Source organism: Mastigoproctus giganteus, chromosome 1 (genome assembly GCF_048544385.1).
Source record: "Mastigoproctus giganteus isolate SK-2022 chromosome 1, ASM4854438v1, whole genome shotgun sequence".
NCBI lineage: Eukaryota > Metazoa > Arthropoda > Arachnida > Uropygi > Thelyphonidae > Mastigoproctus > Mastigoproctus giganteus.
Window position 1 is genome coordinate 242,928,181 of NC_143575.1, and position 27,820 is coordinate 242,956,000.

Here is a 27,820-nt window from a genome sequence, read left to right on the forward strand (position 1 = left end):
TTTTTTTTTTTTTTTTTTTTGAAGAAATACTTTTCAAATTCCTTGACAGAATTAGTAATCTTAAGAAGATTAGTGAGAAAACTGCTTTTGTGTAATTTTAACCTTTTCTTGTTCATTTCCCACTTCACTATAGAGAAGTGGGAAAAGAAATGCTTTTCTTATTTCATCTTCTAGCCACATTTTTATGACACCAAATTAATATCCTTATTACATCTGTTGTGCAACACATTTCTTTGATTCCATCTAAATAACTAAGAATATCATCATCATTTAATAGCTTTTCCCATGCACTTTGCTTTGCTTCATTTTAACTTGCAGCCCAATTGTAAATATCAGTCTATGATATAATGTTTAATATTGGCCACTTAATTTTTTTCTTTTTAGAACTCATAGGTTGTTCGAGGGCTGTGGTACTGAGGTTTAATTAAAGGCTCTTGAAATTTCCTTTGCCACTTGATAAAATTTCACTGGAAGGATGGGCAGGAGCATTATCGAACAATAAAATGTATTCATTTGCATTTTACTTTTTTCTCTTTTGAATGATTTTATTTCTTATAAAGTGATTGAAACCATTCTGAATTTTTGAATTGTATCAAATTCTTTATAGGAAAAAAATCTCCATTCTTCCTAAATAAAATACATTAAAAAAAAAAAAGAAGGGAAAAAAAAAAGGTATTCTGAATTATACAAGATCCAAATTATTGAAGTTTTACTCTACGTTATGTGAATGGGTAGTGATCAAAACTGTACTACTCCACAAAAGTTAAATTGATGGGAATACATTTTTGGCCATATAATACTTTCTACTTAGGCTACTATAAAAAATGCAGCTAACTTCCATACAAATTCTGATGGAATGGAATATTGTGTAAATGACGGTGGTTATAGTGAAAACACGAATTTGATTTTCCAGATAGTAAAATAAATGCTGACACTGGTGGACTGTTGAAATTATTAGAGATGGTCATGTATTTCTTCTTTCTATTTAAGGGGAGCTGTTAAGAAAAATAAAAAAATTAATAAAAATTTTCTTACTTTAGCTTGTATATTCTTACAATTAACTTTAAGTTTACAAAGAATAAAGGTCTGATATTAATTCAAAATTTATTTCTTTGGAACTGGTGGTGGGAGGAAGGAGAACCACATTTGGTGAATAGGAAGACATTCCAATCATTAAATCTTGGAAATCCAAAAAAGTTAATAATTTAATAACAAAGATACTTTGCTGTCATTTTCATCTATGACTAAGTACCCAGTACTCAAAGGAGTGATATGATAAAAGATGAGAATTCTCAACAGTTATTTGTTATAGCTTAAACATCTGTTTCACATAAATTACACACTGTACATTTCATGATTAAGTGTTCATGACACTATCCAAAGGTTAGGCTCTAGCTGGCAACCAAATCCAGCAACAGAAACTATCGAAAAAAATTTATTCTTCCAACATTTGTTCTATATCACTAAGACATCATTTGTACTTAGGCCATTAAGAAAAGTTTCTTTTCAGTTTAAGATTATATTCTGTTAAAGTTTCTTTGTCTTCGTGCCATTTTTCAGCTTTATAAAAGCTAGTTTCTAAAACATTTTGTCTTCCTTTTATTGCTGGTTTAAATTGCTACTAAGAGTTTAGTTTATGGTCTAGTAGTCATGCTTTTATTTCTTTATTTACAAGAATTCTTTCAGAGTCTTCAGTGTCCTCTAGCTGCTTTAAGATATGGGTAATTGTATCAGGCTTCAGACAAACTGAACAGGATGAACCATCATCCCCAGATATGTTTGATTTATCATGTAGTAAGCTCACTTTCTTGGGTAAAACGAGTGGCTCCTTTTGCCCTATAAGTTAATGTAAAATATTCAAATAATTTGTTAACAAAATAAATCATATCTATTTTAAACATAACATAAATTCAACACATTTCTGTGAAATGCACATTAAGTTATTTTACTGTAAATTATCTATACTTTTTAAGTATTCTTTTCCCCTTAACCCTTTCAGAAGTGAGTTTGCAAAATGTGTGTAAATTGAAAGAATCAGTTCTGCTGTTAAGGGATAGCTCTGTGAAGTAAGTTTCTTTGGGATTTTGAAAACTTGAAAAATGAAAACTTTGTACATAAATTCTTTTATAAAAAGAATTTAAAAAAAAAAAAAAAAAAGTTTATTTTAAGCAGTAATATCCCATCATCTATTTATTTATCCCTTGATTCAGTTTTATCAACCTCTGGATCTGAATTCCAAATTTTGGCTTTAAGTACGAAAAACTGAAGCTAACTGATGCAACCAACTCCTCTAATTTTTAGAGCTATTTTTATGCTGCTATCTATTAAAACTATCCACAGAAGCTGCATATAAGAGACTGCAGCATGCATGGGAAACTGTAAGACAATTTACATGAATGGACATACTGTTTCAAGATCTTCGTACAAAGATTTATGTACTCAAGAAAGAATTAAAAAAAAAAAAAAAAAACCCAACTTAACTAGTATTAGTATTCAACTAATCGGTATTAATACTAATTACACCACTCTGCATAGTTTTTGATTTTTGTAAACTAATAACTGTTTTAACCCAGTTTTTATGCCTATTTCGAAATGTTATTTATTTATTTTTTGTAAATTACTTAATTTTATCTTTTAGATTAAACCATGCACACCATCAGACATCTCTCATATTGTGGAATTATATTTCATAAACTGGGTTGTCACTATTGCAACAACAGGGTACCTGCCAAGAGTAAGCAACATTGGTCTTTTCCATAGGTGAAACATTACTTATTCGAGGTAGTGCAATAGCATGGCAACTCGTTGTGAAGGTATTCCCCATTATGAGATATAATTAAAATGATGCATTAAAACTACCTTGGTGGTAGAAATGATGTGTGCATATTACCCATGCATAAGCAAACTCCTTCATACACTTAATTTTATAACAAGTATAAAGTTATAGAATTCTTATAGTACCGTGATAAGACTAAATATAAAAATAGCGAAATGCTTAAAGTGCAGTACTCACCTTGAATATATAATCTGCAATAGTTTTATGAAAGGACTGATGGCTAAATTTTAAGGTGGAATGGTTAAGTTAATGCATTAAGGTGGGATGAAATTTAATTTAACGGAATTTTAAAATAAGCGCAAGGAAGCAGAAGTGCACTACTCTGTGTCCCTGGTTGTCATAAAGTAGAAAATAGTTAATCTGGAACATAAAAGGATTAATAATGGCAATAGTCGTGACGACAGACTTTCGTTAAGTTATAACATCTTCAGTTGGCGGTGTTAAGTGAGAAGTAACGCATTTAAGGAATTTTCTATACTCTCGTGATGCTCTTTGGAACACTTGGGAATCTCAGATGTGAGAGATTCCAAGCCGAAGAAAGGTGAAAGGGAAGTTTTGCGTTTAGAATGTTGAGATTAGTATTGTGTCGAAACCATTCGATAATGAGGGCTTCATATTGAAGAATTTTGTGGCTGGTTTTTAGTCTTATAATAGTGATAGCGGAGTCAATTAAAGGGGTGTGATTGTGGGTTTTAACATGTATTGTGAGTTCTGTACTAGCTTGTCCCGATCTATGACTATCATAGTGGTAGTATGCATGAATGTTGGAGGTTTTGGTAGAACCAAACTTGGTAGTAGTACTACCAATAATAACAGGCATCACAGTTTGACATTTGATCAAGTAAATTATATTGTTCGAATCGTTGGTTGGGTATTTGTGTGTGTCTTTGTAAGTGTTGAATAAGGATCCAAGTTTATTATTGATAAAAATGAGAGAGATATCTGTACATGTAAACACACGGCGGAACTGTCCGGCAAGTTCATTATGGTATGGGGAGGATGATGCGTATATTTGCGTTGGTGGAGGGTTTTGGTGGATTGTTAATTTTACTTTTGGCGGTGGAAATAGTGTGTTGAATGAGTTGGTTATTGTTTGTCATTTTTAGTTTTTAGGAGCATTAGCAACTAAGGCCATATTGCTCCGGTATATGCGGTGGTCATTCCCTGACCTTTCCGCATCCTCCGTATTTGGTGGTGACGGGCTTGAACCCTGGTCTAATCAAGAAGCGTGTGCTACGCACTGCTGCTCCTTCCCACCTGGCTACGGAGGCGCCTTGAATGAGTTGGGTTGGGTAGTTCCTAGCTGTAAATTTTTCTGTGAGGTATTGAAGTTCATTGGTTAAGTCATTTTGTGAGGTGCTATATTTGAGGGCGTTATGTATTTGGTTGTATAAAACCACTTTTTTTTGTGCGGAGGGGGTGGTACGAAGTAAAATGTAGCTATTTGCCTGTATGTGTATTTTTTCTGAAACTTTTTGTACCTAGTTTGGTACCTCTTTTGTAAATGGTGAGGTCGAGAAAATTTATTTGGTTGTTGGTTTCAATTTCAAGAGCGAGTTTTAACCTATCGTGTACCTATTACCTATTATGAGTAGGTCATCAGCGTAGCGTGTGTACAATTTTATTTCTGGAGGGAAGGGTTGTAAGATTTGGTTCTCTACTGTAGCTAGGTAAATTTCTGACAGGGGGATGGAGATGCCTAAACCCATGGGTAAACGAATATTTGTTGGAAAATTTTATTATTGAATCTGAAATATCGGGCATCTAGTAATAGTGAAGTGAGTTCAAGGATGTTATTAATGGAAAGAGAGAGGTACGTTTTGTCAAAGTGTTATCTGTTGTTAAGAATTTCCGTAAAGCCAGTAAAGTGTATGGGATTGACAAAACGTACCTCCTTTTCCATTAACATCATCCTTCAAGTCACTTCACTATTACTAGATGCCCGATATTTCAGATTCGATAATAAAATTTTCCAACAAATATTCGGTTTACCCATGGGTTTAGGCATCTCCGCCCCCCCCCCCCCCGTCAGAAATTTACCTAGCTACAATAGAGAACCAAATCTTACAACCCTTCCCTCCAGAAATAAAATTATACACACGTTACGCTGATAACGCAATAGGTCCACTATAGACAATCTCTTTTTAAAATTTAATTCAATACACGATAGGGTAAAATTCACTTTTGAAATTGAAACCAACAACCAAATTAATTTTCTCAACCTCACCGTTTACAAAACAAGTACCAAACTAGGTACAAAAATTTTCAGAAAAAATACACATACAGGCAAATACTTACATTTTGCTTCGCATCACCCCCTCTGCACAAAAAAAGCGGTTTTATACAACCAAATACATAACGCCCTCGAATATAGCACCTCACAAAATGACTTAACCAATGAACTTCAATACCTAACAGAAAAATTTACAGCCAGGAACTACCCAATCCAACTCATTCAACACACTATTTCCACTGCCAAAAGTAAAATTAACAATCTACCAAAACCCACCACAACGCAAATATACGCATCATCCTCCCATACCATAACGAACTTGCCGGACAGTTCCGCCGTGTGTTTACATGTACAGATATCTCTCTCATTTTTATCAGCTTATAATAAACTTGGATCCTTATTCAACACTTACAAAGACACACACAAATACCCAACCAACGATTTGAACAATATAATTTACTTGATTAAATGTCAACCAAACTGTGATGCCTGTTATATTGGTAGTACCTACTACCAAGTTTGGTTCTACCAAAACCTCCAACACTCACGCATACTACCACTATAATAGTCTTAGATCGGGACAAGCTAGTACAGAACTCACAATACATGTTAAAACCCACAATCATACCCCTTTAATTGACTCCGCTATCACTATTATAAGACTAAAAACTAGCCACAAAATTCTTCAATATGAAGCCCTCATTATCAAATGATTTCGACACAATACTAATCTCAACATTCTAAACGCAAAACTTCCCTTTCACCTTTCTTCGGCTTGGAATCTCTCACATCTGAGATTCCCAAGTGTTCCAAAGAGCATCACGAGAGTATAGAAAATTCCTTAAATGCGTTACTTCTCACTTAACACCGCCAACTGAAGATGTTATAACTTAACGAAAGTCTGTCGTCACGACTATTGCCATTATTAATCCTTTTATGTTCCAGATTAACTATTTTCTACTTTATGACAACCAGGGACACAGAGTAGTGCATTTCTGCTTCATTGCGCTTATTTTAAAATTCCGTTAAATTAAATTTCATCCCACCTTAATGCATTAACTTAACCATTCCACCTTAAATTTTAGCCATCAGTCCTTTCATAAAACTATTGCAGATTATATATTCAAGGTGAGTACTGCACTTTAAGCATTTCGCTATTTTTATACTTAATTTTATGTTACGAGTTGTATTAAGTTAGAAGTAAATGCTAGGAATTTGTACACTAAATCTTCACATGTTGGCAACGACCTCAGTCATTTGTTTCTTGACCTTGAAGAGCTCCATGCAGCAAGCAGTGTGAGCTCTGTTTATTTTTGGGGTTGTCATGTCAGACATGTGCTGAAAAGTCAGTAAAATATCTACACACAAGTGGTAGAACAATCCAAACTTATTTTGTTATATTTATGGAAGTTACATTCCTTATATACGTTTGGAATTTTTTTGTGAAAGTTATTTTGGAATACTTTTTGTGAGGATATTAGGTACCATCTCAGTGTTGTCATGGGCCTTCTATGAGAGCTTGAAGAACAGGGTGGATAGCTTGGAAGGATTTAAATTGGGGGGGGGGGACATCAAGCTCTCAGCTGCCCACATCAACACTAGAGCTTGCACTTGATCTTCAGGTAACACAGCGGAGACCCCGAGGCAGAATGCACTGGTCCCACAGGAGCAGTGCATTCTGCTTCTGTGAGACCAGCACTAGTTGTTGTCGATGGCTGAATTGTCAGGGAAATTGGAAATATAGTGTACAAAAAGGATAGATGAAATAGACCAGGGTATGTTTGTCAGGAGTAAAGGTTGATGGAGTTGTAGAGCAGATACCATCCAACAGTTATCCACCTTACCTTTAAAGGAACTACTCGAAATGGCAACCTTGCATGCCTAACACATCTTGTCATGCATTCAAAAATCCAGGTATTGTTCAGACTTGCTTGCATCCGTGTAGAAACATGTTAGTGAACTTCAATGTTGTCAACAGGTGTCATGTAAACAAGGATTTCAAACGACCTCACATGTAAAATCGAGTGGATTCAGGTCCAGGGAATCAGCATGACATGCAATGATCCATGTTATATCCATTTATCAGGGAAATGCTTATTTAAGCTCTGGTCATGCAACTAAAATCAAGCAGAGCAACCATCAAGCATAAACCACATGTGACACTGACAACAAGAGGAACTTCATCTAATAAATCACTTAAGTAATTTAAAAAAAAAATTGGAATAGGATTTTCCAGTGACAACAAAAGGGCCAATCCAGCAGTTGGCAATAACTCCTGCCATATTAATACTAAATTGCTGCTAGTGTCATCACTGGATGATGGCATATGGATTCGTTTGAGCAAATCATGTGTTGTGAGTATTTATCACACCATTTTTTGAAGCCAGCCTCTTCAGAAAACAATGCTGAGGGTAGAAAAGGAGGATTGCAACCAAGTACAAAAAGTTTCTCAGAGTGGAATATCAGTTTCAGTAAGGCCTTTATAATCTCTGAATATGATACATGTAAACATGGTGTTTCTGCAAAATTCTCCATACAAATGCACATCCTATGCCCTCTGCTTCTATCCTTCAGATGATTTCATCAGGATTTTTCTCTACATAATTCAGGCCCCACTCCTCTAACCTAATGGTTCTGATTGGGCTACCATCATTTGAAACACTTTCTGAATGATCATGTATCTCCCAGATGCACATCCATTCTCTGAAAAGGCATCTTTATATGACAGAAAAAAATTCGGTAACCTTTCAGATAGAGATGTCTTATGCTACTGTACTGTTCTAGCATTATACCTGGCAAGTCCATATGCATGTCTGCTATTTCTTACATTGAATAGCCTCATTCTCACTTCAAATGCACAATCACTTAATAGTATACTTTTTTCTTTTCTTTTTTTTCGCCCCTTTTTTTTATAACTCACCTAACTACCTTGAGCTGATTTTATGATAGGCAGTTAACAATTAAAAACAATAATACCTTTTAAAAATAAATTCAGTACACCAAAATAGTAATAAACTTTTATATCTGCCTACACTACTGTAATGTCAATTCACTACCAATAGACCACAGGCATTTTTACGAGATAATTCTCGTAAAAATGCATAAACCTTTTTCATTGTTTTCAGGTGCATTGAATTGATCCTGAAGGTATGGCCCACATGTTATTAAACACCATATATTTGCTCTAATAATAGCAACTGCTTTGCAATGTTTCAATTTTTGTTTAATATGATTATTAGATAACTGGTTATACAATAATCACAGCATAAATTTGTTAAGAGATCTTGCCTGAACAATCCAATTAGTTGCTATGATGTAGTCACAAAGTTCAGGTACTTGCTATCTTGAATCTGCAATGTCATAATGAGTTGTGACTTGTTTAAACACATTCAGTGACTCATCTAGAAACAGAGTAATGCATGAATTACCCATTTAACTGTAGTCAAGCTGAACTGGCAGGCACTGAACAGAAGGTATTTTATGCATTTTGTCACATTTTAAAATGTGTGATTTTGCCTCTGGTCCATCAAAGATGATCCTTGCTCTGGTTGCCCTTCAACTTGAAAAATCTATGATTCAATCAATCACTCATGTTCTAATCTGATCAGGGATGATTGATGTTTAAATACCTGTTATTTTGCTAGTGAAATTGGTAACTCTTATGGGACATGTCAATCAGTTGTCTAATTTCAAGTGCATTAGAAAGATGCATATATGCTTCAGTGGCACATCACTTTAGTGCCATTCGGTTGATGTGTCAAGTAGCAACTAATATGTTAAGATTAATTTTTGCATTTGGTTTTATAAAAGTGCAATACATTAATCAACACAAATTAATCCTACAATCTGCAGTACTGCATAAAACCTATTTATAGTTAAAGAAAATGTTAAAATTTCAATATTTTGTTCTGTAAGAATTAGTTATGTTACTTCTTAAAAAATGACAGTAACACTATTTACTCACCAGGCTTTTGATAAAATAGAATATAAGCATGTGTATAATCATTTTCTCTAGGACTCTGTTTACATAGGATTTCATCATTATAATAATACCACCCATCTGAAGAAGCATGTTTAGCATAGGCTGTATAGTGGCCCGAATTTACTCCTGAAAAATTAAAACAAATAATAATAATAAAAAAAAAAGTTATATATGAATTTCATTAAAAGTTTATTTTCTCTCTATCTGCAGCACTCACAAATGCTTCTGACAGAAAATTTATGAAAAACAAAATGGGCTTTTGTCCCCCCCACCAATAGAGAACACCTGCCGAAGGTCAGCTGAGCAAAATGCAACTTTCTTAGTTTCATAGTGAAAAGATGACTGACATAAGACTTGCCAAAAATTTATTTGAAAGTTGAATTCTGTTTGAATGGGGTATGGTCATGACTTTAATGTTTTATTAACTAATATAATAACAATAAAATACAGACCAGTTTAGTTACATTAAAAGTACACAACAATAATTCCCAACCCTTACAAGTCAGATGTTTGTTTTTTAGTGAAGTAGCCAAGTAATTACTATTTTTCCTTTTTTTTCTCTAAATAAATAAAAAGTATACAATACAGGTGATACAAGAATATTACTATATTTTGCGGTATAACAAAATATGGCAATATGGGTTTGAATGTGGTGTGCATAACTATGTACTTGCAAATTTTCTGTTCAGCTACAGTCATGAAAGATGGCAGGGTGTGGTGGGGGGGGGGGTAACAAAACTAACTGATATCTATGTGCTGTTTTCAGGGACAGATTTTACCAAAATGAGAGGAATAAATAGTAATAGTAACTTACGAGCAATGTAGTGATCTTCCAGAGTGATAATAGTAGATTTAAGGATTTTTATGCAATGGAAACATGTAGCAGTTAAGTTGATTTTCTTTAATAAGATGAATGATGCACACCAAATGAACACCTATTAAATCAGGACAGCATTCATATATTTATCCAAAGTATCAGTAAAGCTGTCCAAGGTGCTTTTGACAGGAGTATCAATATAATTGAGAAGGAATGCCAGATGGTTAATATGAGGTAGCAAGGTGATAGTAGTAAATTTACAATACAAAGACCAAGTCTACTAATGAATTCTTTTTCAGAGGGGGCAAGAAGAACTATTACAATGCAATTATTTTTTGAAAAGGTGAGGTGTCCCGGGTGAGATGTTGATATTGATGATTTTGAAATATTGTGCAAGGTAGTGGGGCATGACTGTTTACAACATAGAGGTCCAAACTACACTGAGTGTTTATCTTGAGCAAATTAGATACCAAATAATTGCCACTGAAAGTATATCTACTTCACAAACAAGTTAAATCTTATTTAATATTAGAATTTAAACTGTTCAATAAAAAATCTGAATTCCACATAAGATAATGTTGTAAGCTGTATACTCTACATAACATACAAAAGACAGCAGCAAACTCATATTTATTACTGGTGATTTTATCTGCAATTTATAGGTTCTGATTCCAGCTTTGGCACATCCTCAACTGCCTGCCCCTTCCCATCATATATTCTTTCTGCTGGTTTCTCTTTATTCCCATTCTTTTCATTTCTCTTATTAACCTGTCATTTCTCATATTCTTTCTTTACCCCTATACAAATCCCATCCTTTCCCCACACATACCTATTCCTTTATTTATCAGTATGGCCCACCTTTCCTATCCTTTTCTCCCCCCCCCTCTATTCTTTTTCTTCCAAAAGTGGTGTGAATTTCAACTACCTGAAAGACTTTGAAAATGAATTTGAAATTTCCTTGACAATCTCCATCTTCTAGTTTTCAGCAAAACTACACTACAGCTTTCTCAAAAGAAGGAGCAGCAAATCAAAGATGCAATATCTGCAACCATTCTTCAAAAACATCAGAAGACTATGAAAAACTGACACTGAAGAAATATCCCTCACACCTGAGAACAGACCTGTATGTATAAAAATTCAAGCCTAAAACAGGAAACTGAACTTTGATTCTCTGAATTGTACAGAAGAGCACCAAAATACTAATTCTTACAGTATCATAGGTAAAGACCTAACCAATCAAACTATGAAAATGATAAAATATAAAAAAACTCTTCTGTTAAAAATGCCGACAATTAAAATGTTTACACAATCAAAAACCACAAGTACAAAATACTAAATTTAAAATACCAACAGTTCAAAATTTCAACCATTGCAATACCAAATGGTCACACCGTCATCATCAAGTATTAATATTTCAGTCAAAAAAAATTTTTTTTATGCTTCTGTGAAAAGGTTCACTGTGGCTGAAAATTATAATGAAACATTTGATGTATTAATAAACAAATATTATTAATATTAAATCTTTTATTACACGTTGTCAGTAAATTTATCCAAAGTACCAATAAAGCTGTCCAAGGTGCTTTTGACAGGAGTATCAATATAATTGAGAAGGAATGCCAGATGGTTAATATTTCAACCATTGCACAAGGATGGACGTATTATAGTCATGCAGATGGACGTCTCGCCATCGTATTATAGTTGGTGACAAAGCGTTCCTTCATCTTTTTCTTTTAACACAAAAAAAAAAAAAAAAGACTTTCTACATTAAAATTGGAATTTTTTTTTTTTTTTTACAAATTTCTGCTTATTTTAAGACTGTGCTGTGGTTGCAAAATAAAAAAGTAGATTAACAGAGTTGTTCTGTTATGTTTGTTTGTTTGTTATTTGGTTTTTAGGAGCATTAGCAACTAAGGCCATATTGCTCCGGGATATGCGGTGGTCATTCCCTGACCTTTCCGCATCCTCCGTATTTGGTGGTGACACGCACTGCTGCTCCTTCCCACCTGGCTACGGAGGCGCCTTGTTCTGTTATGTGCAGTCAATAATATCTTTTAGTAAAATGCCAAAGAAATACAGTCGAAGCTTCTTATAGTGACCCTCTTTTTAGCATCCCTACACGTTATAACGTCCTTTGTGGTTGATCACAGCCAATTTCTCATTAACCTAATGCTATTTTACATTCAGTATAACCTTGAAAATAAAAGTATTTCTCTAACATATAACAACCATAACTAATATAACAACCATAAATTTCGACCTAGTAATTTTTACTTTTTTATTACAATATGTGTGTTTAAAAATGATGTTTAAAAATGACATAATGCTTCAAATATATTGAAGTAATTGCAGCCTGACAGTGAGAAATCATTTGTTAAGATTTCCCACACTCTTTTCTCACAGTGTGGTAATGAAATGAACATTGGCTTGAAGTTCATTACATAGTTAGTGTATGTTTATTGGTATGGCTCCAAGAAAGCTTTGCCAATCACAGATAAAATTAGGATTTTTCAAGCTGTAGATAATAGTGTGCATTCTAAGACTGACTTCGCCAAACAGTTTGGCATTCCTAAGAGTACTCTGTTCACTATTCTGAAAGATCGGAAAAAGATTGAACGCTTAGAAATATCTGCAGCACTGAAGTATAATTCAAGCATGAAAGGCAAATTATCTGGATCTCGAAATGGTTCTTTTGGAATGGCTAATGATGATGCATGCAGAAAACGCTCCCATAGATGGTAATCTTTTAAAAGCCAAGCCTGAACTGTTTGCGCATTGAATTTAAAAGTTCAGATGGATGGTTCCAGAAATTTAAGACTCGTCATGGCCTGTCTTTCAAAAAAAAAAAAAGTGTGGAGAAAATGCAGCCATGGACATTGCAACTACAAATGAATAGAAGGAAAATTGTTTAAGAAAAACTACTGAAGAATGCTATTAAACAAAATTGTGCTGTCTTGAAAGCAAAAATCAATGCGAAATTGACATCCTGCAGGCAGTGTATTTATGTGTATTTTTTCAGCATGGGATGAAGTTGATGAAAAAGTAATTGCGAACTGCTTCAAACAAGCTGGATTTATCGCCTTGAATGAAGCAATGTGTGAAGTTTTGCATGCTTCTTCCTCCATTAATTGCAAAGAATAGTCTGATAATAGGGGAAGAAATATTTGAGCTTGTGTGTGTCATCACCTAAATTTACAGGAAAACTTAAGCTTCAAAGATTATGCAGAAGTGGATGCAGACACGGAATGTCTCTGGATATGCACGAATGAAGAGGAATTCATTGCAGACGTAAAGGAATCTTCTGAAATTTGTAGTGCTGCAGATGAGGAACCTACTGTGGTTGAGCAAGAAGTTTCAGTGAAAGATGCTCATCAAGGAGAACTTGTACATCGATTTTTTCAAGTGCAGCCTAACTGCAAAAGTGAAATAACTGCTATCGCACATCTTCATAATTCTCTTTTAAAAGATGCTCTACCATTGAAACAGCATGTTTTGACTGATTAGTTTAAAGTATGAAACAATTCTTTTGTTAGGGCTTGACAGGGATGTAGCCTATGTAGTGAAATTTACAATTTAATTGTAACCTCAGTGTGCTCTACAATCATAATTTTCTTGTTTAATACTGTAGTACGTATTATAAATACAGCCACTCCCCGACTTACGTAAGGGTTGTGCTCTGCGGAACTCTACATAAGTTGAATTTTACGTAAGTCAGAATTTCCCTAAATGCTTATGCAGCACTTGTAACTATGCACGCTGAATTTGATTGAAGCAAAAAAGAAATGTTCGACGAACATGTAAATAGAATTATTTATTCAATTATTTTTTATCTCATGCATAGAAAAATTACAAGTGTGCAATTACAAAAATTTCAAAATTATAAAATTACAAAAAGAGAGAGAGAGAGAGGAGACAGGCATAACGTCAGCAAGTTTTACCTTTCGAGCATCATTGCCATAATTAACTCTCCAGCTGATAAGCACACCGCTGCGGAAGTTGAGGGCTGTGGAGATTTAGAAGGGGTTTTTTCCAACACATCACAAAATTTATCTGCAGCTGCAGAATCGGCACTGGCGACTTCACCATATACTTTAATGTTTTGGAAACCAGTGCGATGCTTGAACCTATTAAACCACTCATTGCTTGCCACGACCTTGGTTTGGGGTTCACCGTACTTATCCTTAATATCTTCATAAATACTTTTGCTTGAATGGCCACTGGACTCGGGGGAACTTGCTTCTGAATCTGATTTTCCATCCATATTATTAATAGCTCTTTTCCATCTTTGATATAGCACCTGAACATTGTTTTGTGATCACTGTTAATCTTAAATGTGTTATCCTTTAACATGTTTTTTTACATGTGCACTGTCCCTTAAAATAGTATTCACTGTTGAAGCAGCGAGACCTAATTCCGTGCAATAGATGACAAACTTTGTCCTGCTTCATACTTCTTAATTAATCATCTTCATTTTGTTTTGTTTCCTAGCACTGCCAGCACTTGCACTTTCCGTTGGTTCCTTTCACCATTGTAATAAGTAAATAGGAATGAAGAGAAGATTCTGAAAATTTATGTGATTGAAGATTTCAGTGAAGGGGAACTCATTTCACCATAATACAGTACTGTAAAAACCCACACAATTCCAGTTATCAGTATTATCGCAAATGCAATAAGATCGAGTTTACTACCCATTTATAATAGACTGCGCTAACAGAAAAGCCCAATAAACCGAAAAGTGCAAATTGTTTTTATTGTTTTATGGTAATGACTTCCAGAAATGTGTTTTAGAAAAATATCACCAAGGCATTCAAAAATTGATTCTTATAATGGAACATATGATAACAATGAAAGTGTAGAGCAATTTCCAACATAAAAATGACCTTTTAGAGAGATAAATAGCTTAGTTATACTGTATAGCAAAAATTTCAACTTCTGAGGTCTTCGAATGAATTACCAAAAAAAAAAAAAAAAAACAATGTGTTATTGGGCTCACATTACCATATTTTCACAATACCTCCATTTATTCCTATGGGATACAAAATACGTTTCCACGATTTTTTTAAGTTTGCACCGGCTGGAAAAAAAACAAGTCGAATTTCCATAAGTTGAGTATTACATAAGCTGGGAGTGCCTGTATTATACTGTATTGTATTAGTAGCATTACATTAAATTTTCAAGCTTGTACTTGTTTAGTTGCTGATTTTATGAACAATCAATATAACGTCCTTCCGATTCAACGACCACGTTTCTCATTCCCCTAGAGGGTTGTTATATAGAGTTTCGACTGTATGATGTAAAATTTTAGAAGATACATGCAAGATAATCCATGTATTGAAAATCTGAAAAAAAAAAAAAAAAAGTTTGTCTTGTGTACTGCACATATATGGGGGGGGGGGTCAAACAGAATTGTATTCACCCAGTAGTAGTGTTAGTAGGTTGAAACAAATACCACATATTACATTTTTTCAATGTATAATCACCAGACAATAACAGTTTTGCCATTTTTCAATACGCTTCCACAGGCCAGTTTTGTAGAGGATCTCCAACTTCTTCGGACCAAGACTCAGCAGCAGAAATCACCTCATTATCGGCAGCAAAGTGTTTTCCATAAAGAAAGGACTTCAGGAGAGGAAAGAGGAAGAACTCTAAGGAAGAAAGGTTGGAGGAATAAGCAGGATGTGGTAATATTTCAACCCCACATTCATGCAGCAGGTATACACCTTTTCCCCTTCTTTTTTCTTTTATAGCAGCATATAGCTTTATGAGGAAGTTGGAATAATACTTTGCTGTCACAGTACAGCCCTTTTGAAGCTGATTCCAAAAAAACTGACAGCATTGCCAGCTGTCAGCTGTCATTACCTTGCCAGCACTTGGATGCACCTTTGCCTTTTTGGGGGATGGTGATTCTGCATGCTTCCGTTGTTTTGACATTTGTTTAGTTTCGGGATCATAGTGATGGATACCAAGTTTCATCCATGGTGATTATCTGTTTAAAAAAAAAAAAAAAAAAAAAACTCCTCTTGCTTTTCCTGGTGCATATTGTGCCCTTTTCTTCTTATGGTAAAGGATCAGAAGTCTGGGAACTCATCTAGCAGACACTTCACTCATATACAACTGTTGATGTTCTCCACAGACCCTAGGTTCCTTGATACTAATACAGTCAGTCCTCGTATAGCATGATAGTTGTGTTCCTAGAAACCCTCGTGCAATGTAAAATCGTGCAATATAAACAACAGGCCCTATGGGAAAAATAGGGTTAGGTGCCGACCACCCAAGATTGAACACACATTTGTAACCAAAACATTACCAAACACAATAATCGTAATGAAATATTGCTAATGCTTTTGCTTCTATTGTAAGCAAACTTGTTTTTTGTTTGATTTTCTATCCAAACAGATGATAGCCATTCCATCTCTTCCAATTCTTTGTGTCTTAATCTAATGGATTTTAATTACACTTTGAGTTGTTCCTGCTATGAAAGTTGTTTTTATTTTCTCTGCATTCTTTCTAATTCTCGGCGTTGCCTCATTTAGGCCTGTAGCATGTGCAATATCACATGGTCTTTCATTTAGTTCAAAGCGTTTCACAATTTCATATTTTTTCTCTATCGACAGAGGCAGACTGGCCATAAGCCTTACCGGGGAAACCCTGGTGGGCCGGAGGCTGGTGTGATTTTGGCCATAAACCATAGTATGAGGCCACTATTAATTTTCCCGGGTAAGAATTTTTGACCCAGTCTGCCTCTGTTTATCGATATTGCTTTTCTTTTTCTCTCTGAATCTGCAGTGTCTTCACCAGGACTCTTCCTTTTCACACCTTTTAAGTATTTTACTCATTTTTAGGGAATAAAGCACAATTACAAAACGAGGAGGCAAGCTTGATACACATAAACAAAGCTGCACGTGTGTAGCAACTGAATAAACAACACCATAAAGGCAGAGATACACTATTAACACTTCACATTTTACTAAAGCACATTTCTAGGGGTTACTACCATAAAACAATAAAAACAATTTCCAGTTGCGTTTCTGCTAGTGGAATCTGTTATAAATTGGTAGTAAACTTGATTATATCGATAGCTGGAATTGTGTTGGTTTTTACATTATTATGGTGAAATGTGTTTCCCCTTCACTGATATAAAACAAATAAATACATTTTCAGAATCTTCTCTTCGTTCCTATTGTGTTGCGTTCGGTTGGGGGTGATTCCGCGTTCGACTGCCATTTCTTGTAAACACAAAGGCGAATCGTGCATAAACGAATTCGGTTCGTGTTATATAAGATATCGTTCCCCTATTTATAAATCGTGTGTGAGCGAATTCGTGTACTGTAAACACATGTTATACGAGGACTGACTGTACAGTGACCTTTCAGAATTCGATTTTTCAATTTTTGCAACACTTTCTTTTGGGAATCCTGGGAGGGACCATTTCTTCAAGGACTGGTTTGGGTGTTTTGGCACAAGTGTGGAACTTGTGGCTTGATCACTCACACACTAGAGGGCTGCTGCTAGACTACGCTGCCACAAGTGCAATTGCACAGCATTTTGTTCTTTTAACAGTGCAATTACAATTACACTGTTGGTCAATTGGCAATAATATAACTTAAGAAATGAGTGCATCATATTAAAGCTAGCTCTGTTATTTTTTGGTTGCACATTTCAAAAAAATAGTACCCTTTTCAATTTGGCACCCCAGACACAATTAGCAAGATTTTTTGGATTTCTTGGATGAATGACTGTTTTTTTCCTACAGCACCATGTTAGACAGACAAGATAGTCTGTCTATCTTGTTGCCTGATTACCTGCAGATAAAGGAATCACTAGTTGGCAGTGATTACAAATTTATTGATGTGGGATTTTTACTTAAAAATGTAACTAACATCAAAGGTAAAGAGAAGGATTTTGCTTTTGATATAAAGTGGTCTTTGATATAAAGAATACAGTGGTCTCAGACTATTTTTAAATTCTATACAGTGGGACCAACTAATGATATTAGCAACAAAAATTCTAAATTGGAAGCATTCAAGGAAATAATCATAGACGCTACTAAGCTTTTCATACCAACTAAGAAATACTGTTTAAGGCAGCTTGGAACTAAATGGATGTCAGATGAACTAATGAGAATTGTGGCAGAGAAGAAAATGTATGGAACACATTCAGGTGACACACAGAAGCCAATGGTAGATATAAACTAGTCTACAATCACATCACAAAGGAGGTTCAGCAAGCCAGGGCAGATTATGAGAAATCTTTGGCAAAGAATGCAAAGACTTCTTTACTTATATAAACACTAGAAAGAAGGGGATAAATCATATTGGTCCACCTGATATTGAACTTGAGTTTAATGTTGATAACCCTGCTCAAGCTGTTGATAAACTGAATAGGTATTTTGTATCTACATTCATTCATGAGGAATTCCTTAAGGAAGTGAATGGCAGAAATTTATCAAACTATAACAGGGAGTTAAATGACTGTTATAATGGAGAAGAAAATGGAAGTAAAATTTTTGAAGTTAAATATAAAAAAGGCACCTGGGGTGAATAGGATCTATTCAATCATATTAAGAGAGGCAGCCAAGAAAGTAAGCAAATTCTTAGCTATAATTATGAGAGCATTTTTGGATTCAGGGATATGTCCAATGGACTGGAGAAGTGTGAACGTATCCCCAATTCACAAAAGGGGATGAAAGGGTGATGTGAGTAATTACAGACCTGTTAGTTCAACTTCTGATCCAGGAAAAATAATGGAGTCACTAGTTAAAGAAGGAATGCAGTGCCATCTAGAAAGGAATGCAATTATAGTGCAGTTATAGCATGGAGTGCAGTTATAGCATGGGTTCATTAAGGAAAGATCTTGTCTGACCAATTTGATTGAATACCATGATGCAGTAACGGAGGTACTGAATACAAAAAATAATTTTCATATCATATACTTGAATTTCAGGAAAATTTTGATAATTTTGCACTAGGAAAACAAAAAAAAAAAAAAAAAAAGAAAAAGAATAGAAGGGTGCTATAGGCCCAATGACCAGGATGAGTACAACAAACAACTATACAGTGATACAGAGTGGGGCAGTAAATCAGAATGACTTATAATGGGACATTTTAAATTTCCAGATACTGCCGTATAAACTGGAGCAATGTGGTATTAAGGGCAAGTTACTGCAATGAATAAAGAGATGATCGAGTGGGAGAAGACAGAGTGGTTATCAACGAACAGGACTCTTTGTGGACTAATGTTATTAGTGGAACCCCACAGGGTTTGGTTCTGGGCCATTATTTTCTTTATTTATTAATGATATTGATGAAGGTATATCAGGCTTAATGACATAAATGAAGGTATGTTGCTGCATCAAGATCTAGAAAAATTAGGCAGATTGGCTGAGAAATGACAACTGAATTTTGACATTGAAAAAATGCAACTGCAAATGGTAGCGATAATTCCAGAATAATGTACTGATTATGTGGTATTACAGTGAGAAGAGGAAAATGAAAAGGACTTGGGGGTAATTGTGCAGTCAGATATGAAGTTCTCTAAGCAATGCAGACAGGCTGCCAGGATAGCTCTTGGGGTTGCGTCAATGATATACAGGAATTTTGCTAGCAGGGATAAGGAGATTATATCATTGCTCAGTGCACATCTTGAGTACTGCATACAGGTCTGGAGGTCTCATTTTAGAAATGATGCAGAGCTGTTGTAAAGGGATCAGAGAGGGGCAATGTGATTGGTGAGAGGGAACAAAGGGATTCTCTCACTAAGAAAAGCTTTAGTTTTGCAAACTGCAGTGTCTGGAGACTAGTACCTGTGAGGTGATCTGAATGAGGTGTTTAAGATTTTGAATGGCTTGAGCAAACTCAATGGCGATGGGATTCTTCCTTTTGCTTAAGACTATGCATATTAAGGGGCATAAATTCAAATTGATGGTTGCAGAATAGTTGTGAGGAAGTTTGCCTTCAGCTAATGGGTGGTTGATTACTGCAATAAGCTTCCATCCGTTTTTGTGAAAGTGGATAGTTTGAATAAATTCAAGGAAGAACTAGATAAACTATTTTAGGGGGTGGAGAGCTGGTATGGGAAGTGGTTTTTTTTTTTTTTTTTTTTTTTGCTGATTCTGTAAAGGTTGCTTTCTTTCATCATTTTCCACCACTATTATTACCAATACTAATTTTATCATTAGTGAGGAGTTAATGGTATGTACTGAAAAGTGTTTTCTCAATGGATTCCCCAGAACTGAATGAACAGTTACAATGTATGCCTGCCCTTCTGAAAGCATGAGATGGTTTGAGATGAATCATCTCAAACCATCTCATGCTTTCAGAGATAGTTTGAGATGAATCTTGGGTGCACTATTAAACACCAGAAAGCAAGTGGTTCCACACAGGCTCATTTTGACCAAAGAAAGTTCATACCTAAATATTAGCCAGAAAAATATCACTCAAATAGTACTTTGGGATCATAAAGGAGTGATTCCAAAACATTATCTGGAGAGAAGAGAAACAGTGATGAGTAACAAAAACTACCATTTAAAGCCAGCTAGTCAAAAGAAATGCCATGGTTTCTGTCCTTAGGTTGTGTGCCTGCAGCATGATAACACCCATTTGCGCACTGCTTGTGATGCAGTGAATCCAATAAGTTTGAGGTACCATCGGACAACTACATGTGATTATTGCCGTTTTCTGGTCATTAAAAGACACTAAGAGGACATCACTTCTTATCAGATGAAGATATCAAAGATGGTGGCACAAAACCAACCATCAAATTTTTTCTCTTGAGGAATCCAGGCTTTAGTAGAACTGGAGAACTGCTGAACGAAATGGAAACTACAATTAAACGGAATACTGATATGCATAGTTTCCTTGTTTGTGAAGTACAACTTTTATTTAAACTGTCTGTGAGATGAAGTCATGTTTATTGTAGCACATGGAGAAGGGTCTGCTCTCACTTCAGGGGTGGAATCATCAGTAGCAGAGCTCCACACCTAGGTTGAAATGGTAATGCCAGCAACAAGTTTGGCCATTATCATTAGCCAATATCTCTCAATTTCTGTTTCTACAATCATCTTGGAAAGGCTAAGGAACTTCTCATTCTACCTGAACTGGACACTATCAGGTACTACACTCTCACATTCCTCAACCCTACCATCACCTACATTTCCTGGGTTTCCTAATACTGCTACTACTATCATCCTTAAGCCACTTTACAGAAATACACAGGTGAACTGTGGCTCTTCTCTTGGACAAACTTCATAAAAAGCAATGTTTAGTTTTCTCGTTTCTGTGTCAAGCACAAGGGATCATAGCAGCTAATTGCTTACACCATGTTCCCCTAGAGCAGGCCTGTTAACCTTGTATCACATGACAGCCTTCATAAAGCAGCAACAGAGTCTTACTGGAATGAATACTTAAGTGTATTTCAGCAATGGAAATTGATTACACAAAATGTGTGGCTGATAAACACAACAGGCAAAGGATATTTTGGATCACACCAACCTCCCTGTAGGCCAATCTTTTTTACTTTTTCAAGACAGCCTCTGCTCCCAAACCCATGCTTAAGTATGGGGAAAGGCCATCAAAACAGATTATGAAATATCTGTATAATCTGTTATGATACACCAAAGGGCAAGTACCACAGTCACATTTTTAAAATTCGACTGTTCCTGTTCTCATCTCATTTTGATTACATTTGTTTTATTAACAATACATCTGCCCTGCAAACATACTGACTGTTGATGGTTGATGTTTTCGTGAGAATTTTTATACATATAATCTATGAATGGTTATAGAATGCATGCATGCACACACAAAAACAGTGCAGAAAATGAAAACACTTACCTCCAAAGTGACACACACATGCCTGAAGATCATAAATTAATTTCCCAGGACAAGGACCAGATATATATGATGAAAGATCTAGTCCTTCAATAGGAAAGGCTACTTTATCATCAACTTTGGTACTCGAAAATTCATGGAACACAAATCTTATAAAAGAATAATAGAAAACTATATATAAACAAGTGCATCTGATCAATATTTTTTAATATAAACATACACTATCCAGTCAAAACATTATGACAACCAACCTAATAGTGGTTATGTCTTCCTCCTGCCACCAATACCACTATCAACATAGCAAGACATGGACTCTATAAGGAAAGTTGCAGGAGATATGTTGTACCATGTAGCCAGGACTGCATAGTGTAGATCCATAGATCCATGTGATTCCAGAAATGTTCTATGGGATTCATACCCAGTGTATTTAGTGGCTATGGTAGCACCTGGAAGTTGCTTTTGTGTTTGGCGAAACACTCTTGAATGATACCAGCAATGTGGCAGGGCACACTATCCTGTTGGAACACATGTGTGCCAGCCAGGAATACAATCTCCACGAAGGGGAGTACCTGATCAGCACAATGGATAGGTAGATTTTAGGATTTTGAGTGCATTCTAGGGGTATGAAGGCTCCAAGAGATTTGAAACATCCCCCACTGCTGCCACTTGCTTGTTTCTATCAGACCAAGACACCAGAGCGATTCCTCTCCACAGTTTGTCACTCTACCATCCACACAGCAGGAAATGTGATTCATTGGAAAAGGCAACTTTTTTCCAGTTGTCAATGGTCCAGTAATGCCATTAGATGCAAACTTTAAGTCACTGATAACAGGTAGCCATAAGCACGGGTACCTACTCTGAAGACCCATACATAGGAGGGTTCTTAGATTACAGTCTTGCAGACACTGCTGGTTAACGTCCATGGTTAGCCATTCCACCATTTTCTGTCTATTGGCTCACACAAAGCAGGACAGCTACATTCAACACAGCCATCGATAAGATGAGAGCACCCACCATTTACCTGGCAACTGCTGCGCTCTCCACTATTTGTGCACTCTTGGAATACATCAATTACAGCACTCCACAAATTTCCAGTTTCTGTAATACTATCACTTTTCAACCAGTACTCGACGATCATCCCTTTTACGAAGTCTGTCAGATCATGTCCCTTGCCTATGGCAGTTGTATAGACCACATGCCACAAACCTGCAGTATCACATTTATCAGTTCTTGCTGCAACATGCATGTACCACAAGGCTGGGAGAAATGGCTGATTGCTAAAACACACAGGGGTGATCACAATGTTTTGACTGGACAGTGTATTAGCACATTTTTACCAAAATGACAGTGACCACTGCTGGAATGAATTCAATAACTAAACATTGCCAATAAAAAGCAAAACATTTTTTGAAATAAAAATTATACTGAAATGCAAATTATCACATTTAAGCATGTGGTGTTACAATAATCATATAAACACTAACAATAGTAATTAATTTAATGTTATATGTAAAAGAAAGAAAAAAAAACTGAACTAGTGAAATGGGCAAAAACAGATATTCTAATGAGAATGGTAACCCTTCACATTTATGCAAGCCTCACTTGACTTGAATATCATGACTGCATACTATTGGTAACTAAACTTATCAGCTCAACTGAGAAAGAAGACCAGTCCTGAACCCTAAGTCCCAAAGGCATTGTGTGTGTGTGTGTGTGTGTGTGTGTGTGTGTGTGTGTGTGTGTGTGTGTGTGTGTGTGTGTGTGTGTGTGTGTAAAAGGGGAGTGGAATAAAGAGCTGCAACTCTTTTCTCTGTAGACATTCCACATACATTTTATTACTACTATTATTCAGTTTATTAGCAAATCATAGCATAATAAATACCAGAACAGCTCAAGAAGTTTTATATCTGCTACAAACAGTTATACCCATCTTAATGTTTACAGCATGGGCGATTTTGAATATTTCTCACAATTATTTTTTGTTTCTTTATTATCGTTCAGTGCTACTCATAGTTTTATGACATTAAAATATAACCATAATAACAGTATTTTTTATTTCATTATTTAACTCAGTGTTTCTTAACCAGATTTCCACAGAACACTGTCGGTTCTGTGAGAAATCATTGAATAAGTAATAAAAACTTTTGAGACACAGGTGATCCCCGCTGAGCACGGCTTCACTGTGTGCAGATTTGCACGGTAGACGCCCGTGCGACATGGATTGTGCCATATGCAGCAGTGCAGTGTATCTGACTCGGTGATGCTGCTTTATAACATAGTATGTACTGTAGTTGCTTTAGCACAATTGAATTTATAGTGTCATTGATTTAAATCTAAATGACTTTGTTATCAGAGACAGCTGTTTTGTGGCACTTTGCACGATCAGTCAAAATTTAGCCTATCTACATTGTACCTACTTTTTTATTACAATATATTTTTTGTTATGTATCTTTCAACTCAGCAGTTCTCAGAAACAGCATAAAGTAATACTTGAACGATCCCTTAGTCTTTGCTAGTGACAATGTCATTGTGAGTTTCTGAGTTGAGTGAAAAGTGACTTCAGTGTGTGTGTTTTATCATTGAGCGGATTTATTCTGTCATTGCACGAGAAAATTATTATTTTGGGGAAAACAGGACAAGGAAGAATGTTGCAATTTTAGCTAAAGAATATGAGTGCAATGAATCATCAATATGAACAATTAACAAGGGTGAGGACAAAATTAAAGCAAGCATTACGTTGGCAACAAACTCTACAAGTACAAAATCCACTTTTGTTAGTCGATGTGACATGCTTATAGAAAAAAATGGAACAGTTATTGAATGTTTGGATCAAAGATCAAAGGAATAAAAATGTGCCTCTAAGTTCTAATATGATAAGGTGCAAGGCCCAACATATTTATGATCACAAAGTTTCACGCTGCTAATGCAAATGGTGGATCAAGTTTCAGTGCATCTAAGGGATGGTTTGATAGATTTAAAAAAAGTGCAGATCTGCACAATATTAAAGTTGTTGGTGAGGTTGCTTCTGCTGATGTGGAGCAATGAGAAACTTTTTGCTGGAATTTTACTGCATACAGGTCTGGAGGCCTCATTTTAGGAAGAATGTAGATTTGCTTGAGCATGTACAGAGAAGGGCAACAAAATTGGTGAGGGGAATGAAGGGATCTGCTTACCAAGAGAGGCTTAAGTTCTGCAAATTGCAACTTGGCACCTGCAAGGTGATCTGATTGGTTAAGCATGCTGAATTCTGATGGGATTCTTCCACTTGCTCAGGTTACGAACCTAAGAGGGCATAACTTCAAATTGAGGAAAGACAGTTATAGAATAGATGTGCGGAAATTTACCTTTAGCCAGCAGGTGGTTAACTGCTGGAACAAACTTCCATCTGTCGTGGAAGTTCATAGCTTAAATAAATTCAAGGAGGAACTGGACAAACAGTTTGAGGGAATGGTTGTGTGAACTAATTATTTTTTTTTTTTTGGTTGATGCTACATAAGCTGATACGCTTGCTTTCTTGCATCACACATCTCTATTACTATAATTGAAAAATGTAATAGAATAGGGAGGATACATGGCAGATCACATTTTTAAGTGACAAAACTGGACTCTACTGGAAAAAAATGCCTGACAGGACATATTTATCCAAAGAAGAACAAGTTGAAAGTTGAAATCACTCTCCTATTTTGTAGTAATGCTTCTGGTGATTATAAATGCAACCCTTTATTAGTGTATCGCTCAGAAAAATCTAAGGGCTTTTAAAAGGAAAAAATAAATCCTCTCTTCCCGTTTTACTGGCGATCGAATAGAAAAGCATGAATGACTGGCTCAATGTTTAGTGACTGGTCAGAGCATTGTTTCGTACCTGAAGTTGAAAGATATCTGAAAAATAAGAATTTATTATTCAAGGTACTCCTTATCTTAGACAATGCACCAAGTCACCCAGTGTCACTTCTCGACTGCAATCCAAATGTAAAACTTGTGTTTCTTCCTTCGAACGCATCAATTTTACAGCTCCTGGACCAAGGGATCATTTCGACTTTTAAATCTTATTATCTAAGGAGAAGCTTGGCAAATCTTGTTGATAAATATTAAAGATTTCCAGATAAAAACGTGTGCCAACGTTGGGCTGATTTCAAAATACTAACAGGCACTGAAATAATCGAACAGTCATGGATTGAAATGAAGAAGTCTACTTTCAAGAACTTTTGGACGAAGCTACTCTCTGAAATAGGAAGTGACTTGCAAAACGTCAATGTTATTCAGACAAAAGTTGAGAAAATTAAACTTTCGAACGCTATTGAAGGTGATGGATTTAGTGATATAGGGCAGGAAGAAACTTTAGGACACACTCATTCCCATCAGGAGGAATTAAAAATGAGGAGTCAGAGGAAGAAAATGAAGAAGAAGAAGAAGAATGGTGTACCAAGGTGTTATGTACAAACAGGTTCACGGTACAGCCATGGGATCTCCTATTAGCGCCATCGTGGCCAATCTGGCCATGGAGGAGTTAGAGGACAGGGTTTTTAGTGGATGTCAGTTTCCCATAAAGAAATGGAAAAGGTATGTTGATGATACCTTTACCGTGGTCCAGAAGGGGAGAGAGGATGATGCACTCCATTGGCTTAATAGCTTCTCCCAATTTATACAATTTACCTCAGAAGTGGAAACAGGAGGTACCCTTCCTTTCTTGGATGTACTGGTGTCTAGGATAGGCCCTAGGCTAAAAACTTGTGTGTTTAAAAAACCTATGTGCAGAGGCCAGTACGCCCATTATAGTTCAGCACAAGCTGGGCAGCATAAGAATAGTGTAGTGAAAGCTCTACTAGATAGAGCAGGGTCACACTGCATCACCTCTGAGGACAAAGAATGTGAAATTAGACGGGTCACAGCAGACCTTAGAAAATGCGGATACCCCCAGAGGATCATAGACAGATTTAGTAGAGGAATAGAGTCTAACCGTCAGGAACCGTTTGTTCCTGTCGCTACCGCATACATTCCTTACTATCCGGGCGTTACTGAGCATCTCGCTAGAGTTTTGCGGGCTATAAAACACGCTGTGTGCAGCTTCCCGGGCGGAGGTTGCACACAGTGTTGTCTCAGGTAAAAGACCCAATAGCAAAGGACCTGAGTAGTGGAGTAGTATACAGGATAAAATGCCCGGATTGTGGGGAATGTTATGTGGGCGAGACAAAACGACGGCTCAAGGATCGTCTGGGGGAGCATGCAAATGCTATAAAAACCGCTGATTACAATAAGTCTGCTGTGGCCGAACATTTTTGGGAGAAGCAGCATCAAATTTCCCCAGAGGATGCGGTTATCGTGGATCGAGCGCATGGGTTCTGGAACCGTAAATGGCTCGAGAGCCTACGAATCTGTTCATCCGACCACAATATTATGAATAGGGACAGAGGTATGCGTATACATCCTCTGTTTGAAACTATCATCCTAAGTACGGATGAACGGTTTTGCTTAACACGTTCCCGAGCTATTTCCGCTTCCAGTTCAGACCATGCGCCGACTGCACCACATGTATAGGTACCGCGAGCCTGTTATATATGGACGTGCTGCAGGAAGTTTTGTTACTGCTGAGGAAGGAAACGGAAGCTTCCGAAAGCTCCAGAGATTTTTATCGTTTTTATCCGGTTTATTTTAGTGTATTTTATCTCAAGGATTTTATCACAGTTTTAATGTTTTTACATGTATATAATTTAATTTAATATAATAGCAGTTTCTGTAAATATTTATTTTATTTTATTTTATTTTAATATATAAATATTTTAGTTACAGTAAATACTTATGGTTGGTGTGAGCTGATTTAATGCTAAAATAAAAACAGCAACAGACAAAAATTACGGATTTTGTAAGTGAACTTCAACTTCAAAAGCATGTTTACCTTTTGAACACGTGCAAAAGTTGTGTGAACATGTGTAGCAGTTTCAACTGAATATTTCTTCATATGTGTTGGTAAGTCATGGTCAATCAAAAGTTTATTTCATGGTTTTACTTTTTTCAGCATGCAATTTAATTTTAAATTTGGATAGGAATTCATTTTGATTTCATAATGGAAGCATATACCCAATATAATTTCTGTTGTTTCCATAATTAAGTTCTGATTTTTTTTTTTTTG

The 27,820-nt window shown here is 35.8% G+C and overlaps 2 protein-coding genes across 3 annotated transcripts in view; one reads left to right on the forward strand and one right to left on the reverse strand.

The window, feature by feature from the left end:
* Window positions 1-10,588, forward strand: part of rho-7 (rhomboid family intramembrane serine protease rho-7) — a 162,306-nt gene extending 151,718 nt beyond the window's left edge. Inside the window, exon 10 of the mRNA XM_090376613.1 lies at window positions 10,531-10,588. The gene's annotated coding sequence lies outside the window, so the exon portion shown is untranslated. The remainder of the gene's footprint in view (window positions 1-10,530) is intronic.
* Window positions 1,213-27,820, reverse strand: part of LOC150091711 (uncharacterized) — a 295,133-nt gene continuing 268,525 nt past the window's right edge. For both annotated transcript variants that reach the window (XM_090376590.1, XM_090376580.1), the window contains exons 15-17: window positions 21,697-21,842; window positions 9,034-9,177; window positions 1,213-1,836 (exon numbers count right to left, since the gene is read on the reverse strand). In XM_090376590.1, coding sequence (XP_090232716.1) covers window positions 1,649-1,836; window positions 9,034-9,177; window positions 21,697-21,842 — 478 coding nt within the window. In that variant the 3' untranslated portion in view covers window positions 1,213-1,648. The remainder of the gene's footprint in view (window positions 1,837-9,033; window positions 9,178-21,696; window positions 21,843-27,820) is intronic.